This window comes from Piliocolobus tephrosceles, chromosome 4 (genome assembly GCF_002776525.5).
Source record: "Piliocolobus tephrosceles isolate RC106 chromosome 4, ASM277652v3, whole genome shotgun sequence".
NCBI lineage: Eukaryota > Metazoa > Chordata > Mammalia > Primates > Cercopithecidae > Piliocolobus > Piliocolobus tephrosceles.
The window spans coordinates 178,310,801-178,330,862 of record NC_045437.1 but is presented as its reverse complement, the minus strand read 5'-3'; the positions used below and the strand labels follow the sequence as shown (position 1 = coordinate 178,330,862).

General features: G+C 42.1%; 1 protein-coding gene across 2 annotated transcripts in view; it reads right to left on the bottom strand.

Moving 5' to 3' along the window:
* Window positions 1–20,062, bottom strand: part of LOC111528300 (prefoldin subunit 1) — a 57,157-nt gene that overhangs the window by 10,380 nt on the left and 26,715 nt on the right. The window contains exon 4 of one of the 2 annotated variants that reach the window (XM_023194991.1): window positions 7,710–7,793. The exons of the other annotated variant lie outside the window; for it this stretch is intronic. Within the exon in view, the coding sequence (XP_023050759.1) occupies window positions 7,710–7,793 (84 nt within the window). The remainder of the gene's footprint in view (window positions 1–7,709; window positions 7,794–20,062) is intronic. 2 annotated transcript variants of the gene reach the window in all.

The window sequence follows — 20,062 nt, the reverse complement described above, 5'->3', positions numbered from 1 at the left end:
CACTTACCTGGGAAAATGCCAACCCAGATTAAATTCAACCATCTACCCACTCCGTGCCTCACCTGAGTGGCTGCATGTTGCTGGAGGAAAATGCTAAATTGTGCTAAATGGTCTCACTTTAAATTCAGGGCCATGAATCCCAAATGGGCACTATGGAAATTCTATTAAACTTCCTTTATATGTTCATTGTCTGCTCTCCAAAATAACTATTTCATGCTTTGTCTTGTCTCCTCAAATCTCCTATGCTCCCTCCTCTCCTCAGCTGAGAAAATAAATCTGATGAGAACTCTATCTTCCTGCTACCAAATCTACTAATCGACCTACACCTGTATGTATAGTCGCTTCTTTCTCTGTTAAAACTGATAGCATGCCTGTACTGTGTTTTTAAAGGAATCAAAATACAACCCTGCACTTTGCAAGGCTGAGGTGGCAGGATCACTTGAGGGAAGGAGTTTGAGACCAGCTGGCCCTTGGGCTGTAATTTACGGAACCCTGGCCGAGAATATCACCGACCTGTTGGCGAGACCCTATCCATATAGCGAGACCCATCTCTACAAAAATAAAAAAAAAATCAGCTGGGCATGGTGGTGCATGCCTGTAGCCCTAGCTACTCAGAAGGCTAAGGCAGGAAGATCACTTGAGTCCAGGAGGTTGAGACTGCAGTGAGCCGTGATCACGCCAGTGCACTCGAGCCTAGATGACAGAGCAAGCCCCTGTCTCAAAACAAAACAAAAACACACAACCCTTCCACTTAGACAACGATTTCATCCCCACATACCTTCTCAGAAACTTCACTCTTACTATTAGCCCTCCTTTCTTCTTAATCTTCTATTTCTTTCTCTGCAAGATCCTTCTTGGTGAGGCAAATCATTAAAAAACCCTTTCTTTACGTCTCAGTCCTCTGTAAGTACTGCCTCTTTTCTACAAAACTTCTTGAACCAGTTTTTTGAGGCAGCTATCTCCCCTGCCTTCCCTCCTACCTGCTCCTCAGACCTCTCCAATCACACTTCTGCCTTCTCTAATGAACTGGCTATGATTCAAGTCCAGTGATCTCTATGGGTGCTTCTCTGTCATCTTACTCAACCTCTCAACAGTGTTCAACACAGTTCTTGGAACACTTTCTCCTCCTAGCTTTCATGACACCACACTTCTATTCTCCTCCAACATAACTGGCTACTCTTTCTAAGTTCTCCTTTGCTGACTACCCCTCCTCTGCTCAGCTTCCGAATGCTGCATTTCACAAGAAGCTGTCCTGGAACTCCTCCTCTTCTACCCATCTGCACTACCTCTTAGAAACTCTCATTTCAGCCAGGTGTGGTGGCTCACGCCTGTAATCCCAACACTTTGGGAGGCTGAGGCGGGCAAATCACCTGAGGTCAGGAGTTCGAGACCAGCATGGCCAACATGGAGAAACCCCATCTCTACTAAAAATACAAAAATTAGCCAGGTGTGGTGGCGCATGCCTGTAGTCCCAGCTACTCGGGAGGCGGAGGCATGAGAATCGCTTGAACCCAGGAGGCTGATGTTGCGGTGAGCTGAGATCAAGCCACTGTATTCCAGCGTGGGTGACAGAGCAAGACTCCGTCTCAAAAAACAACAACAACAAAAAAAAAACCCAATACTCTCATCTCATAGCTTTAAACATTATAATGTCTGACTCCAAATCTGTATCTCCAACACTATCTCCCCTTAATACCAGATTTAACATATCCAATTATTTATAAAACATATCCTCTTGGATGTCAAACCCAGACTTTAACATGTTTAAAACAAACACAAGTGATTTATAGTCACCCCCACCCCTACCCCTCCCTGACTTCCCCATCTCAGTGAATGGCACTCGACCCAACTGCTGAATGTAAAAAACAAAAAGGCCACACAAAAAAAGAGAGCTGTTTTTCAAGAATGACCCTACACAGCACATCCCTGATCTTTTCCTTTTCCTCAAACCCCACGCCTTCCATCCAATCCATCAGCAAATCTTATTAGCTTACTTCCAAATACATTCCCAATCTCTACTCTTCTTTCTGTCTAGCGCCACTGCCCCATCCTAGTCCAAGCCTCCATCATCTTGGACTAGGAGGTGTGTCGTGGACACTCTCATACCAAATCAAGTTAGCCTCTGCTCAAAAAGCCTCTAATGGGCCAAGCATGGTGGCTCACGCCTGTAATCCCTGCACTTTGGAAGGTTGAGACAGGTGGATCACCTGAGGTCAGGAGTTTGAGACCAGCTTGGCCAACATGATGAAACCCGATCTCTACTAAAAATAAAAAAAATTAGCTGGGCATGGTGGCACATGCCTGTAATCCCAGCTACTCAGGAGGCCGAGGCAGGAGAATCGCTTGAGCCCGGGAGGTGGAGGTTGCAGTGAGCCGAGATCACACCACTGCACTCCAACCTGGGCAACAAGAGCAAAACTCCATCTCAAAAAAAAAAAAAAAAAGCCTCTAATGGTTTCACCTCACACTCAGAAAACAAGCCAGACTCTTTAACCGAGGCAATCAGGCTCCACGTGGCCTCCCTCCTGCCAACCCCTCCACTTCATTACTACTCTGTCCCCCCTTTCACTTGCTTAAACAGCTCCAGCAGACTTATTTCTGTCTTAAGACAGGAATATCTCTCTGTGTAATATTTCTCTGTGACCTCCAACTGGAATGCTCTTCCTTGAGGTACTTTTATGTGGCTGTCTGCTTCTTCTCATTCACATCTTAGCTGAAATTTCACTTTTTCAGAAAGCCCTTCCCCAATTATTCACTAAAGGAGGTCTCCAGTAACTCTCTAAAACATCACCCTTACTACATGATGGTTTCTTGTTTCTTTATTGTCTGTATCTCACCATAAGCTCCAAAGAGTAGGCATCATGTCTGATTTGATAAATGCTATAACCCTAGCACCAAGAACTGGCACATAATTCATCTAACCAACACGTATTGGGCACTCAGCACTCCAAAGAGCACCAACAGTAGAGCAGCGAACAAAGTACATACACACTGATCCCTGGAGATTATACTGTTGCAGGCCACACAGACATTGAGCTACCACTGTAACAAGGGATCTGAGGGAAAGCACGGTCTTCGATGGAGGAAACATCTAATGGAATCAAGGAACTCACAGAGGGACTCGAGAACTCAGCTCTGAAGGATGAGCAAGAATTAACAAGAGGAGAGGTGAAAGTGGGGAGAGAATAATTCCAGATAAATGGAGCATGGCAAGTTGGGAGAACTGAATGTCAACCAGGGAGACTGAAGCACAGAGAGAGAAAGGATGAGAATACAGAGATGAGGCTGGTGAGGCTGAGTCAGATCATGTGGGGTCTTAAGCCATATTCAAGTTTTGGAATTTATCTTGAAGGCAATGGAACACCACTGGGTTTTAAGCAGGAGAGCAAAAGTCAAATTTCTATTGAAAACAATCTCAGCTGAAGCATAGAGAATGAATGAGAACAGAGCTTCCCACAAAATGTCCTATGAGTCATGAATGGGTAACAGATGTGCCCAAGATATTGATCCCTCAGTCCCTGGAGTGGCTGGGTGGGTCCTGGGCAGCCAAAACCCCCTTTGGGGCAGTTGCCTTCAGCTTTGATCACCTTTGTCCGGTTACCCCAGTGAATTGTGCAAATACAATTTTCTGAGAGCTGTACTGTAAAAAAAAGCCTGGGAAGCACTGGATTAGAGAATACACATGTGAATGTTGGAAACCTGTTAGGAGGCCACTGCAATCGTCTTGGAAAGAGATGACAGAATCTTAGCGGTGACAATGGAGATGAAGAGCAGTAGATTTTTAAAATATTCGGGAGGAAAATCAACAAGAGGACTTCACCATGCCCTTCATCATAACCTTCATTAGACGTCAGAAGCTGGGGAGGAGGATGTCAGGAATGACTCCCAGGATGCCCAGTTGGGGCTTGCACACTGGCTCAAGGGTGCTGCCTTTCACTGAGAGAAGAAATGCAGGAGGAGGACCTGGTTTGGAAGGGAAGATTCTGAGCTTTGTTTTGGGCATAGTGGGTTTAAGGTACCTGTGAGACATCCAAATGAGATGTGAAAAACTAGACTGGCTCTGGAGTTCATGGAAGAAATCTAGGCTAGGGATATAATTTTGCATAGAGGAGGTACTTGAAGTCGTGAGAACGGATGAAATTCCTAGGTAAAAAACATACAATAAGAGGACTCAGCCTTGAAGAAATTCAACATTTTAAGACTGGAACGAAGAGGAGGAACCAGTAAATAATACTAAAAAGGAGGGAAATGTGTATCACAGAAACCAAAAGGAGAGTAGTTCAGGAAAAAGAATGAGGTCACTAAAAATCGTTGGATATGTTCAACAGGAAGAGTGACAACACGTCAGAAATGGTTGGGGGCTAGAAAGGGGAGCGCTACATCAAGTGGCCTGTAGGATATCTTGCAACTTTAAAAAGTTGAGACCTGACCCTAACTCCATGAAGGAAAACTAGCAGACATTTTAACTGTTACAGGTGAGCCTCAAGAACATGTAATGTGGTGTCAGGACAAATAATATTAACTCCTATCTTCAATGAGACATTGGGTTTTGTGTAGGTCCAACACAAGGGTTGTAGAAGCATCAATGTAATTATGCCCAAGGAAACGATTACAGTTTCCCAATATACATTACTTTTCTTCTGTTTTACCAACATCAAAAAGTCAAGTGCTCTTCAATAAGATGGACTAGAGGAACTGTTAAAATTCTACAAGTCTTCCAAATGAGCAAAAATAACAACAAAAAACAGTAAGTCCCAATATTTCAGTTTGTCTTTAGTTTGTCCCAGTCTTACAGGAGCAAGAGGATCAAATCAACAGTGTTTACAGTGGAGTTTGGGCTGTAGGCATGGTAAAGGAGTAGGTGAATAAGGGTGTGCCTGCTAAGAGAGGAAGTAAGGGTGACACCCTGCATTCTTGGAAGTGAAGTTGTAATTGACATTAAGATTAACATGCAGGTATGTGTGGCTAGAGCCTAAAGTCAATCCTGATCCTGCTCTCTGCTCCAAGCAATTCCTATTTTCTTTCAACTCCAGAATTCCTATTTTCTTTCAACTCAACAACAACGAAGACAACCCAATTTTAAAATGAGCAAAGGATTTGTGCAGATATTTCCTCAAAGAAGACGTATCATTGGCCAAAAAGCACATGAAAAGCTGTTCAACATTATTATCATTACAAAAATGCAAATTTTAAAAATCACAATGATAGACTATACCAACTAGGATGGCTATAATAAAAAACCGGCCAGATGCAGCGTTGCACACCCGTAATCCCAGCACTTTGGAAGGCCAACATGGGAGGATCACTTGAGCTCAGGAGTTTGAAACCAGCCTGGGCAACACAGCGAGACCTACGTCTCTACTAAAAATGTAAAAACAAAAAATAAAATTAAAAAAAAAGAGAGAAAACAACAAGTGTTGGCAAAGATGTGGAGAAACTGGAACCCTCATATATTGCTGGTGGTGTAAAATGGGGCAGCTGCTACAGAAAAGTTTGGCAGTTACTTCAGTTAAAACATAAAATTACCATATGAGCCAGCTATTCCACTCTGACATACAAACAAAAACTTGTAAATGTTCATAGCAGCATTATTTACAACAGCCAAAAAGTGGAAACAACCTAAATGTCCATCAACTGATAAATGGATAAACAAAATGTGGTATATCCATATAATGGAATAGTGTTCAGACATAAAAACGAGAGAAGTACTGATACATGCTATAACATGAATGAACCTTGAGACATTAAGCTAAGGGTGAAAGAAGCCAGACACAGAAAGCCACACACTAGATGATCCATTTATAAACATCCAAAACAGGCAAATCTGCAGAGACAGATAGAAAACAGATTCATGGTTGCCAGGTACTAAAGGAATGGGCAGTCTCACTGCTTAATTAGGTAAGTTTCTTTTGGGGGCAATAAAAATGTTCTAGAGTTAGACAGTGGTGATGATTATACAACATTGTGAATTTTATGTTATGTGAATTTTACCTCACTTTAAAATAAATATATATATCTCCTTTTCTTCTCAAAATGCTGGACCACAAGGGGAAAAGACAGGACACTGGCCGGGAACAGTGGCTCATGTCTATAATTCCAGCACTTTGGGAGGCCAAGGCAGGCAGATCACTTGAGGTCAGGAGTTGGAGACCAGCCTGGCCAACATGGTGAAACCCCACCTCCACTAAAAATACAAAAATTAGCTGGGCCTGGTGGTGCACGACTGTAATCCCAGCTACTCAGGAGGCTAAGGCAAGTGAATCATTTGAACCCAGGAGGTGGAGGTTGCAATGAGCCGAGATCACACCACTGCACTCCAGCCTGGATGACAGAGTAAGACTGAATCTCAAAAAAAAAAAAAAAAGAAAGGACATTAAAAAAAAAAAAGACAGGACATTAAATCTCTGTGTCTGAAAATAGGCATGGCAAGTAATGACTTTTACCAGCAAATCAGTCTGTACTCCACCAAAAATTTACACACACAAATTGGTTGGGGTAAAATAAACCGCCATATTAATTGTTAAAAATTAACTTTAATGCTGTAAGCAAAAGCACTAAGCATTTAATGAGTTAATAAGGTACTGTGGTAGAGCCAATGGATAAACAAGAGTAAACTTTTAAGTGATCACATCACTACTTTCCAATCGAGTAACATATTTATACAACTAAAAAAATAGAGATATGGCAACCGGAAACCCATAAAAGGACCTGGAGACAGTGAAAACAAGCAAGAGCTCAAAGCCACGGCAAGCACAGATGCATGACTCATAGGCACCTCCTCGGCTGATCTGTCTGGGTCAGCAGAGGGCAGAATTGGAGAACTACAAATACACTCCAATATCAAAGGACTATTTGTAAAGCTTTCCAAAACCCTCGGCTGTCTTTTCACTAAGAAAGAGAAAAGGAAATTCACAGTTACACCTGTCAGTATCACCCAAGAAAATGCTGTCCTTCAAAGTTAAACTTCTAGGTAAGACAAGCAACCCAGGATCTTTGCTCATAGCTCTGGGTGTTCTGAGAGGTACTGAGAGATCAGGTCCACATCACCCAGTGACACTTCTCCATCCAGGGTGATACAAGGCTCAGATCATGATGAAGTCACTCTATAGACCAAACGTCACAGGCGCCCAGCTGCCACCTGTCCCCAACTCCACACCCACTAAGTTACCATAGAACTGGGGTAAACAGAGAGAATTTAATATGCTAATAGCTCTGATCTAATAGCTGACATAACACCAATTACACTTTTAATGACACTAGAGTAATAAAAGAGCCCTTGGCATACTTCTCTTTGCAAACATGACTCAAAGGGTGGTTTTCCTTTTGCCCTTTCTTCAATTTCCAGATGCCAGGCCACTTAGAAACCACTTATCTCTTCACTCAGAGCTGGTATTCAGGGGGTTATCATTTTATAAGAAAAGGACCACAAATTTTGGAATGCCTAGCTACTCAGAGTATCCAACTACGGCATAAGGAATCCCCATTTCTTTCAGAGTAAAAGTGAATGTTACAGGGTTTGGAGTCTAGAACCTGGAATTCCAGGTTACCACTCTGATGTCCCTCTCTTTCCCTGACTGATTCTGGTTCTGGCTCCATGAAGAACATGTGATCTCCATTTCTAAATCACGGGCAGAGGCCACCAAGTTCATGAGATGGCTTCACACAGAATCCATGGCTATTAGAAAATAAGAGCAGCAGATCGAACTGACCTGCTGGCACTCGACAGTGAGTCCACCGACCAGCCCTACGAATGGCAATGTTTGTGCTTCATGTGGAATGAAAAAAGCAAGTTGCTGAAAGATATAAACAACACGGTGTTACTTAATTGAATACAGGATGCATATCAAACATGGAATGAAAAGATACAGACCTAATTCTTGATAGTTGTTGCTTCTGGTGACTGGTAATGAGACTGGGGATGGTGTGGGAGGGAAGGAACACAGACGACCTCAATTTTATTAGCATTATTTGTGTAAAAAAAAAAAAAGCAAAAAAGGTAAATATTACAAAATGCTACCATTTGTTAATGCTAAATGATAAATGCACAGGTGTTTGTTAAATTCGCTTTCATACATTCCAAATTAAAAGAAAAAAACACCTTTTATCTTATAAGCACTTGGTAGCAATATGCTCAATCAGTAAACAGCTGCTGAGCATCCACCAGATGCAAATAATAAAACCCTGCATTAAGTATTTACTGTGTCAGGCACAGTACTAAGTGATCTGTATTATGTTACAAGGCAGGTACCTTTCATAAGGGGTAAGTGTTTATCTTCACCTCTAGCTTTCATTAGTTATGGTCCTGGCCTCCTCCATCTAGTCCAGGGAAGACTGGTGGCTTTTCTGACTGGCTTGTTTGGAAGAAGAAACAAAGGGGCTCGTCCCCTTCTACTCTGCCAGAAGCTGCTTGTTTGCAGAAGCCTCTTGTAAGTTTAACAAACAGGCTCTGCCTGCCTCTGCAGAGAAAGACCTGTGGTTGTCCTACACTTACAGAGATTTGTAGGGTAAGTCCATCTATCTGTATGCCTAAATCTGGATCAATATTAAAAACCCATGACTGCTGCATTCCTAAGCCACATTCTTCAACCTAATCTTTATTAATAGTAAAGGTAAAATATATAAAAAGATGGAATTTTTATATCCGTCTTTCAATTGGTTCCACTCTTGGGCAGGAAATAAAAGTTACTTATTGTCTCCCTCCATCCTAACACTTTCTTTTGCCATTTTACAGACGAGTGTATTTAGGCTTAAAAACACTGTATCAGTCCATTTTTGCATTACTGTAAAGGAATACCTGACACTGGGTAATTTATAAAGAAAAGAAGTTTAATTGGCTCATGGTTTCACAGGCTGTACAGGTATAGCACCAACATCTGCTCAGTTTCTGGTGAGGGCCTCAGAAGGCTTACAATCATGGTAGAAGGTGATGGCAAGCCAGTATGTCACATGGTGAAAATGAGGCAGAAGAGAGTGAGTGGGAGGTCCCAGACATTTAAACAACCAGACTTTGAGTGAACTGAGAACTCACTCATCACCAAGGGGATTGTGCTATGCCATTCATGAGGGATCTGCCCTCATGATCCAATCATCTCCCACCAGGCCCCACCTCCAACACTGGGGATCACATTTCTACATGAGATTTGGAGGAGACAAACATCCAAACCATACCAAACACTAAGTATGTCATTTATTCAAGATGATATTAAGTGGCAGTCAGGGTTCAAATTCATATTCATCTAATTCCAGAGTTCTTAATTACCATGCCAAAGCATTATGCTGTGCATATCAGAGCAAAGACAAGCTGTATCTTTTACTTACTAAGAATCTTAAAGATGAACTTAAAAAATATTCTAAAGGTTGAAGCTTTTCTTAGTACATATTTGGATCTCACAGAGGGGACTAGGCGTGGTGAGTCATGCCTGTAATCCCAACACTTTCGGAGGCTGAAGTGGGAGGACTGCTCAAGGCCAAGTTCGTGACCAGCCTGGGCAACATAGGGAGACTCTGTCTTTACAAAAAAAAAAAATTAATTATCTGAGCATGGTAGCCTGCGCCTATAGTCTCAGCTACTGAGGAGACTGAAGTAGGAGGAACACCTGAGCCCAGGAGTTCCAGGCTGCACTGAGCTATGATCACGCCACGCCACTGCACTCCAGCCTGGGTGACAAAGCAAAACCTCATCTCCAAAAAATAAAGTAAAATTTAAAATTCATTTTAAAGAGGGTAGCCGTGTGTGTGTACATACTATGTTGAGTATATATAGGGAACAGTAAAGGTATTAACATAAAATCCTCTTAGGGATCTTTTAACCTTCAAAACTAGTTCAAAACTCGTAGGCATCTTTGCTTCTGCCCATCTTAGTACCTACCTTCCTCAAATTTTACTCAAGATTCCACAGATCCATGGCAGACTTTTTATCTGCTATACTTTAAAAGGACTGTGTTCAGGCACCCCCTCCCTGCAGTGTTGTCCATATACAAAGCACTCAGCTCTGAGCCTAACTTGATGTCAGTCTCTATCTCCTGCAGTCCCTCCCAGGGAAAACAAACCAGCTTCCCTCAGCCAGTCAGGCCTAACTCCAGGGGGAGTGCTAGTAAGGAAGGCCACAAAGCACTTGCAACTCAGGTCTAACAGAACTGACCACTTCTACTGCCAGCCTCTTGCTTGGACAGCCCATGAAAAAGCAGTCCCCTTACCACCAAGGGAGTTGACAGCAACCCTTCAGCCTGGCCCCGTATCAGCAGACGGTTACCCATCTGGGTATTCACTCAGTTATTTGGACTCAAAATGGATGCTGTCCACACCTCTGTGGTCCTGCTGCAGTGACCCAGGGCTCAGTCCACAAACCCTGTCCCTTCTCCAGCTATATTTTTCCCTTAGTTGACCCAAGCTAGTTCTATGACTTGAAATGCCTTCTATAAACTGGCAATTTGTAGACAATTCTCTATTTTATTTCGCTAGTCCAGAGTTCCAGATTCATATATCCAACTGTCTATTCCACATCTTTACTTGGGTGTCTAACAGTAATTTCAAAGGTAAAGGCCCAAACCAAACTTTCAGTTTGCTTTAAAAATTAGTTTCGGGAAAAAAAAAAATTTTAGTTTCAAAACTTGAAGACTGACTAGGTAACACTGATTTATGAATTAGCAGTAGCACATTTGTTCCTATAAACCTGGGGAATGTCTGCAGCAGGACGTTCCCTCTGTGGAGCCCAGGACACATGGAATGCTGAGTGGAAACCACACTGAATGAATAGCATTGGGACTTAGAACAGCTACTTGCATAGAACAAGCAGTACTTAGAAAAAGTGAGTAGAAGCAATGCTAATTTCATTCACTTTAATTCCTTTCCCTTAGATCTTTCCAGCCTCACTTCCCACTCACTCATTTCCCCATGGACGGTTACTCCATTGCAACCACCACTCCACTTCCAGACTTTTGTCCACACTATTCCTTGATTTGAAATGCCCTCCCCTCTGCCCTAGCCCCACCTAGCAAACTTCTAGCTGACCTTCAAGGCCCAGGTGAAATGCCTGCTCTCCCATGAACCCATTCCAGATCTCTCGTGGAGAATGAGTGACATATGGGGAAGGAAGAGGAAGAAGAGGGGGAGCATTTGGGCCTTAATCACAGGTCCAAAACTTCAGTTTTTTCACCTCTCTTCTTTTATTCCTATACCCAGTCACCTTGGTTCTACCTTAAAATACATCCAGAGTCTGATCACCTCCACTGTCACCATCCTGGTCCAACCCACCAACATCTCTCACCTGGATAATGCAGCAGCCTATCATTAAACTAGGGAGTAACCCAGGTTTGTGACTTGAGAAATATCTAAAAGCAGGCATTTCAAAGCCTGCAATGTCTACCTGCTCAGATCCCAAAGCTATGGGTAAATACCTCAATCTTCACCGATGTATGCTTTCCCAAGACATTTGCATGGCATCTCGCCCCAACAAACCCCCAGGATCTCTAATAAAAACAATCCTTGTTTACCTTTGGTGTTAAAGTAATCAGGTTTAGACACCCCTCCTTCCCCAAAATAAGAACTGCAAAGGAAAGGATTTTGGATGAGATTTCAGAACACGAAAATCAATAAACTTCAGAATACAAAAGTCAATAAGCCCTCAGGTGAGTCAACACAGAATGTGGAGCACGCGCACACACCTACACACACACACACTCCCCTAAAAATTTGCTCCTAGTTTTCACACATTCCACCACTAGAAAATTGTACACAGCAGGGGATAGGAAAGGCATTTAAATCATTCCTTCGGTGATCATCAACAGCTTTACAAGCAAGTACTAGACTGCTGTCTCTATAGAGAGCTGTTTCTATTATTATGAAGAAGTTAAGGCACAGAGAGGTCAAGAGTCAAATCAAAGCAGAGCTTTATGCTGGTGGTGTGGGTTAAAGTTTAAATGCAGGTGTACTGGAGTCACACATGCAGTTATTTTATCAAACCACCTGACTCTCTGAACACTGAGTTAGGGAAGAGTAGTAAATAGAAATATTCTTATTCACACACTAACTCCCCCCATTTCCAACCACCACACTCACTCTCACTCTCTCACAAGCTAAATGTACATTTCCATTGTCAAAAGCCACATTAAAAGGTCAGCAGAAGACCACAATTGTCTGGTTAATCTCTAGCACAACCGCTGAATCCCAGCATGCTCTTTGAGCCCCCAGGCTCTGGCTCCACACTAAGTGAATGTGGGTGCATGAGCCCTGTGGGGTTTGAGAAAAGGGAGAGCTCAAACAATGTTCTCATGAGCACTTTAAACAAAAAATCCATTCAACAAGAATGGCACCATGTTCTTTTTGCCCTTTCTCCCCAGGAACTAAATTAAACAGATTACAGACAGTAGCCAGGGCTGGCCTTAGAACCACCTCCCCCTTATTTGTTATTTTTAGCAATTCAGTCCGACAACGCCCGACAACTAAACAGGCCTAGAATAGCTAAAGGGAGGGGGGATTATCAGATACTACCAGCAAAAAAAACACTAGTCATCACTTCCTCCAACCCTAAGGAAGAATCATTTTCCATGTCTTTATAGCATCACAGAGTTTGAGCCTTTAGAGTTTCATATAAAAACAGACTACGTATAAAACATCAATGGAAACCGATAATGTTTCCTGACCTGGAAGTATTGTTCCACCCCCACATGAGTTTTCTTAAAAACAAAAGCAGAATCAAATGAACTAAATTGTTTTACACAAAGGTTAGGAGTACAATGCATCTGTGTCCATTCTGGAAAAACTTCCTCACAAGATGACTATGTAACCAAAAGAATAGCTTTGTGAACAGTGATGGAATTCAAATATTTCGATTATGCTGGCAGCAGGTAAGAGACTGGAAGCAAAACAAAGTGAGCTGGGAGAAACCTCAAATTAGTCGTAATTAGCAACATAGCATCGTCCCTAGTCATTCTATTTACAAATGAAATAATATAGCAAAAATCATTTGAAAAATGAATAAAATGGTAAGATAAAAATGGTAAAAGCTCTATGAAAATGGTGTAACTGTTTGCATCAGCAGATAAACTAAAATTCACAAAAAATGTTATAAAAATAAATAAGATACAATTCATTAAAAAGTTCACGAACAGGATGGGCACAGTGGCTCACACCTGTAATCCCAGCACTTTGGGAGGCCAAGGTGGACAGACCACTTGAGGCTAGGAGTTCAAGACCAGCCTGGCCAAGGTGGTGAAACCCCATCTCTATCAAAATACAAAAATTAGCCAGTTACGGTGGCGCACCCTGTAGTCCCAGCTACTCAGGAGGCTGAGGCAGGAGAATCCTTTGAATCTGGGAGGCAGAGGCTGCAGTGAGCCAAGATTGCGCCACTGCACTCCAGCCCGGGTGACAGAGTAAGACTCCATCTCAACAACAACAACAAAAAAAGTTCATAAACACTCAAGGAATCTAAACACAGGAACATGCATGCTACTATTCTAAGTATCATATATTTTATAAGATAGGATAAAACACTATAAATGAATAAAGTGATGTCTTCCTGGGCATGTCTATTACGTATGTGGAGTTAAGCTATTCAGTTCTATCTGAAAATATATTTCCAAAACAAGATGATGCCTAATGTAGTTTACCTTTAAGCCATTACATGGATATCTCTGTAATTTAAATGACTGCAAAGGTATCAAAAGAGATACCATCACCTTGAATTACATTTTAGATATAGGTAGATAACTACTTTCATTTTAGCTTCAAAAATAGGATTCCAAATAACTTTCTATTTTTTATATATTTTTTGAGATGGGGGTCTCACTCTGTCACCCAGGCTGGAGTACAGTGGCGCTATCAAGGCTCACTGCAATCCTCCCATCTCAGTCTCTGCAGTAGCTGGGACCACAGGCATGCACCACCATGCCCAGATATTTTTTAAATTATTTGTAGAGATGAGGTCTCACTTTGTTGCCCGGGCTGGTCTCGAACTCCAGGGCTCAAAAGATCTGTCTGCCTCAGCCTCCCAAAGTGCTGGGATTATAGGTATGAGCCATGGCACCCAGCCTCATTAACTTTTTTTTTTTTTTTGAGATGGAGTTTCACTCTTGTTGCCCAGGCTGGAGTGCAATGGCATGATCTCGGCTCACCGCAACCTCTACCTCCCGGGTTCAAGCGATTCTCCTGCCTCAGCCTCCCGAATAGCAGGGATTACAGGCATGCACCACCACGCCTGGCTAATTTTGTATTTTTAGTAGAGACGGCATTTCTCCATGTTGGTCAGGCTGGTCTCGAACTCCTGACCTCAGGTGATCTGCACCCCCCCTCGGCCTCCCAAAATGCTGGGATTATAGGCGTGAGGCACTGTGACCCGCCTTTAACTTTTTAAATTAAGACAATGATCTGGACAAAGGAAATTGTTTTTGTTTTGTTTTGCTTTCTTCCATCTTTTCATTTTAAGGAGGCATTTTTGCTCCTAAAATGATAACTCAGGGCCGGGCGCAGTGGCTCAAGCCTGTAATCCCAGCACTTTGGGAGGCCGAGACAGGCGGATAACAAGGTCAGGAGCTCGAGACCATCCTGGCTAATATGGTGAAACCCCGTCTCTACTGAAAAATACAAAAAACTAGCCGGGCGAGGTGGCGGGCGCCTGTAGTCCCAGCTACTCGGGAGGCTGAGGCAGGAGAATGGCGTAAACCCCGGGGGCAGAGCTTGCAGTGAGCTGAGATCTGGCCACTGCACTCCAGCCTGGGCAACAGAGCGAGACTCCGTCTCAAAAAAAAAAAAAAATGATAACTTAGAAAAAGACCAAGATTATAACAATAAACTTAATAGAAGTGACTGGAGTGACCCTAGAGATCTTCTAATCCAATATTCTCATTTTATAGATGAGGAAACTGAGGCTTAGAGAACAGTAAGAGTTAGAATGAAGAACTCCTAAATTTTTTTTTTTTTTTTGAGATGGAGTCTCGCTCTGTCGCCCAGGCTGGAGTGCAGTAACCAGATCTCAGCTCATTGCAAGCTCTGCCTCCCGGGTTTACGCCATTCTCCTGCCTCAGCCTCCCAAGTAGCTGGGACTACAGGCGCCCGCCACCTCACCTGGCTAGCTTTTTTGTTTTTAGTAGAGACGAGGTTTCACCGTGTCAGCCAGGATGGTCTTGATCTCCGGACCTCGTGATCCACCCATCTCGGCCTCCCAAAGTGCTGGGATTATAGACTTGAGCCACCATGCCCGGCCAGGAACTCCTAAATTAACATAAGGCTTTTAAAATTAGGAATTTAGGGTAATGAACGCTCTGTTGTAAATCTAGTAGACTTGGAAATTCTATTTATGGCTGAAATGTCAACCTTTCCTTGGATCTTTTTCTGAGCTGACGTGTAGCATGCTTATTAATAAAGGTGTGGCCTTCCCCACATGGAGTACTGAACTTGCTTTTTATGGCCAGTATCTATTACTTCAGGTTGGAGGACTCCTGTGATGTGAGAACAGAGACTGATCAGAGCTTAAGAATCTAGGATAAGGAAAAGTGCCCTGATTCACTTGGCAAGGAAGTATGTAATGACATGAAAGAAAATCCAAAGTCTAACTCATTAAAACAAATCATTCTCTAGGCAGCCTGAAAATGATTTGAGGAATCCAGGCATGGGAGGGAGGAGGCTAAGGACATATGGTTAGACAGGGAAGATTACAGACCATATAAAGCGTGTAACAATGAAGGCTGAGGTCAACAACTCCCTAAAGCATTCAAAGGAATAGTTGGGTGTGGGGACAGATAAGTATTCCAAGGAGAGCAACAAGCACTCAATGTATCCAAGAAGAAAAGAATAACTGAAACAAGATGCAAAAAGCTGAAATCTGGGCTAACTGGAATGCAAATCCAATTATCTTAAGTCTCTCATCTTAATCATAAAATGAAGATGCCCCATCAGGGAACAGATCAAATCAAGGGTGTATGAATGTGTGTGCTAAATATCTGTAACATATATTTCAAGATAAATAAGAAAGGCTATCCAGTTAAAGGAACCAATCTATGGGTCAGGCACAATAGTTTGTGCCTGTAATCCCAGCACTTTGGGAGGCTGCGGCGGGCAGATCACGGGTTCAGGAAATCAAGACCATCCTGGTTAACACGGTGAAACTCCGTCTCTACTAAAAATACAAAAAATTAGCCGGGAATGGTGGCAGGCACCTGTAGTCCCAGCTACTTGGGAGGCTGAGGCAGGAGAATGGCATGAACCCGGGAAGTGGAACTTGCAGTGAGCTGAGATTGAGCCACTCCACTTCAGCCTGGGTGACAGAGCGAAAAGCAAGACTCGATCTCAAAAAAAAAAAAAAAAAAAAAAGAACCAATCTATTTGAACTCTTATATCTGAGTTCTCATCAGATCTAAAATACTTCTATGAAGGAAATAAAATGCATCACAGATGCTTTATATTTGAGCAAATTTTAGCATTTGGATCATAACATACACACTGAATAAGGCATTACAATATTAATAAGAAAAAATGCTCACACAGAAAAAGAGCATATACGGTGGGTTTTTTCAGACCCATACCAGCTCTTCTCTGAAAGCCACAAAGGAGGATTCTGCAGCTACATTAAGCCCTAAGACATCAGGACATAGAGACTATATATAGCTCATGATAAACGCTGGGGTTTCCAACCAGCAGGCTCTCTCAGACTGAAGTCCTAAATAACTGAAAACTATTTTAAAACAAACATCCATTTTTATAAATGTTAAGAATGCAAATGAGCTCTATAAAGAGATAAGTACTCATGTTTGAAATCCCAATGTATGCACAATAAGAGAAATCACTTCACCCAAGACTCTCCAAGTCAAAACAACATACAAAAGAGATTAATTTTACATCTTGCATTGATTTCTAAGATAAAAATTTTAAAAAGACATCCATAAGTGTCTAGCTATCCAGCTACTACAGAAGGTAGGAAATCAACAAGCTAATTTTAACCATCAGGAGTATAGACGTTTTATACTTCCTTCCAGGATGCAAGCTCTCCTGGAGTGTGGGTGGAGGGTAGTTTCTGAAAATTATCTTAGCAAGATGCTAAGATAAACTGTAAAAATATTCTATGAGAATACCTTCACTTGTTAAGAACAAAAATGGACTGTCTAGATACATAAATTGTGGTACTTCTATATGACGGAACACTTTGCAGCAATGAAATGAACAACTCACAATCTCAAGAGATAACACGATGTACTTCACAAACACAATGTGGAGCGAAAGAAGTGAGGCAAAACAATCGTGATTTTGTTCACGTAAAGTTCAGCAACAAGCTAAATTATATATATGTACACACACATATACATATAATATATATACATTATATGTATATACATAAAATATTTATGTACATATTTATGTACATATATTTATGTACATAAAATATATATATTTTTTGGTTTGTTGTTGTTGTTGTTTTTTGAGATGGAGTCTTGCTGTGACACCCAGGGTGGAGTGTAATAGCGTGATCTTGGCTCACTGCAACCTCCACCGCCAGGGTTCAAGCGATTCTCCTGCCCCAGCCTCCCGAGCAGCTGGGACTACAGGTGTGCGCCACCAGGCCCAGCTAATTTTTGTATTTTTAGTAGAGACAGGATTTCACCATATTGGCCAGGCTGGCCTCGAACTCTTGACCTCAGGTGATCTGCCTGCCTCAGCCTCACAAAGTGCTGGGATTACAGGCATCAGCCACTGTGCCCAGCCTAAATTATGTTATTTTATAGATACATCCATAGGTAGCAAAACCATCTTTTTTTTCTTTGAGACGGAGTCTTGCTCTGTCACCAGGCTAGAGTGCAGTGGCGTGATCTTGGCTCACTGCAACCTCTACCTCCCGGGTTCAAGCAATTCTCTACCTCAGCCTCCCGAGTAGCTGGGATTACAGGCGCCCACCACCATGCTCAGATAATTTTTGTAGTTTTAGTAGAGACGGGGGTTTCATCATCTTGGCCAGGCTGGTCTTGAACTCCTGACCTCGTGATCCACCCACCTCAGCCTCTCAAAGTGCTGAGATTACAGGCGTGAGCCACCGTGCCTTGCAGTACGTAAAACCATATTTTTTAAAAAGGAAAATATTTTTAAATATTTTTTAAAAAGGAAATAATCACAAAAGTTAGGGTAGTAGTTACTTGGTGGGAGAGGCAGGCAGGGATGGCATATGATTAGGCAGTGATAACAAGGAGGGTTCTGGTTTCCTGACAACATTTGATTTATTGGCCTGGATAACTGACGTGTTTGTTTTATAATTATTAAGCTATATATGTTATTTAACACATATTTCTTAAATGCTACATTTCAATAAAAAAATTAATGACTAAATTTTTAATGGATTACAAACTTAGAGATATGCAAGCAGATGAACTGCCGGGCACATTTCTTGTTTAATGTTTTAAAAACATTCTGTCGGCCGGGCACGGTGGCTCAAGCCTGTAATCCCAGCACTTTGGGAGGCCGAGACGGGCCGGGCGGATCACGAGGTCAGGAGATCGAGACCATCCTGGCTAACACGGAGAAACCCCGTCTCTACTAAAAAATACAAAAAATCAGCCGGGCGTGGTGGCAGGCACCTGTAGTCCCAGTCACTTAGGAGGCTGAGGCAGGAGAATGGCGTAAACCCAGGAGGCGGAGCTTGCAGTGAGCTGAGATCCGGCCACTGCACTCCAGCCTGGGCGACAGAGCGAGACTCCATCTCAAAAAAAAAGAAAGAAGGAAGGAAGGGAGGGAGGGAGGGAGGAAAACAGAGGTAAGAATCAGTGTCTATAATATAGTAGAGTCCACCTGACATTACCTCCAAATGGGGGCTCCTACTATATACACCAACAGTACCAGCTCAAAAATGCCATACTTAGGGCAAAACTGGGCATCCATCCAAATGCCTACCAGTCACCACCCATGCGATGGAAAAAATGGTCCTCAACAGGCAGAGTAAAATTTCCTCAATCATGGGAAACCCTCCAAAGCATGTTCTCATCAGAGTATCAAACCTAAGCCAACTGCAGAGTGTCACAGGCACCTCCTATCCTGTTCTCTCACCGCCATTCTTCCTATTTATTTCAGGAACCACTGTCTGACCAAAATTGTCATTTCTGTGGAAGAGCTGGGACTTTACACTTCAAGACTTTTACACAGCTTTTAGATTTTACATATGATATGGGCTGGGAAGTTATTTCAACAACCCTGGGATTGCAACATTCTGCATCAGAAGTGGCGCTAAGCAGGCCAGAATGTCCTGGGTTTCCTTATTCTTATTCTGTTGCTGCTGAGCTAACAAGGGTGGTGGAAGGAGTGGTAACCATGTTGCAGACAGAGGAGAAGGAAGCTGGTTAACCTGTATATGCATGTGCCTAAAATATAAAAGACTTAGGTTGAAGCAGTAACCGTTTGGCCCCCACCTGGAACAACAACAACAAAAAAAAACGTAAGGCAATGGTGGCAAAAAATGTGTTCAAATGTATCATTGAAAGTTTACATTTACCTCAAGAATTCCCAATAGTTGAGATTCAGAAGATCAGGAGCTGATCTCTAGATCATCTGAATGCTGATTTAAATTTTCCTAACTACAAAAGAGTCCCATTAATTATTTCCTGCTTACCTCCAAAAAGGTTAGCAAAAATAGAGGATGGATTTCCCACTCTTTAGAAGATACAGATCTCCTCAATCTATATCAACAGTTTTAACTCAACTTTAAAACTGATTTTGTCAAAAAAGACTTCTACTTTCTCTTTGTACCAATCAATGTTAAACATTATAAAAAGAAAATTATTTTACAAAGACAGATGAGACTCATGTCATAATTCCAAATCACAGTTGTAGTCATGCTATTTTCTAATAATTACGCTTGGGTACTTTTCAAACAACAACAAGTACTGTATTAGGTATTATGCACTCAGTACCTTCTTTAGAAAGTTATTATCAGTATTTTTTTAAAATAGAAAATTTCCTCAAAAAATGACAAAAATAACATGGTTACTCTATCATATTATATTAAAGCCACCATTTTGTATTTTCTCATGAATAGGATCAGCTTCATTGGTCTAATCACGGTTAGGATGTATTCTCTTCCAGAATTTGA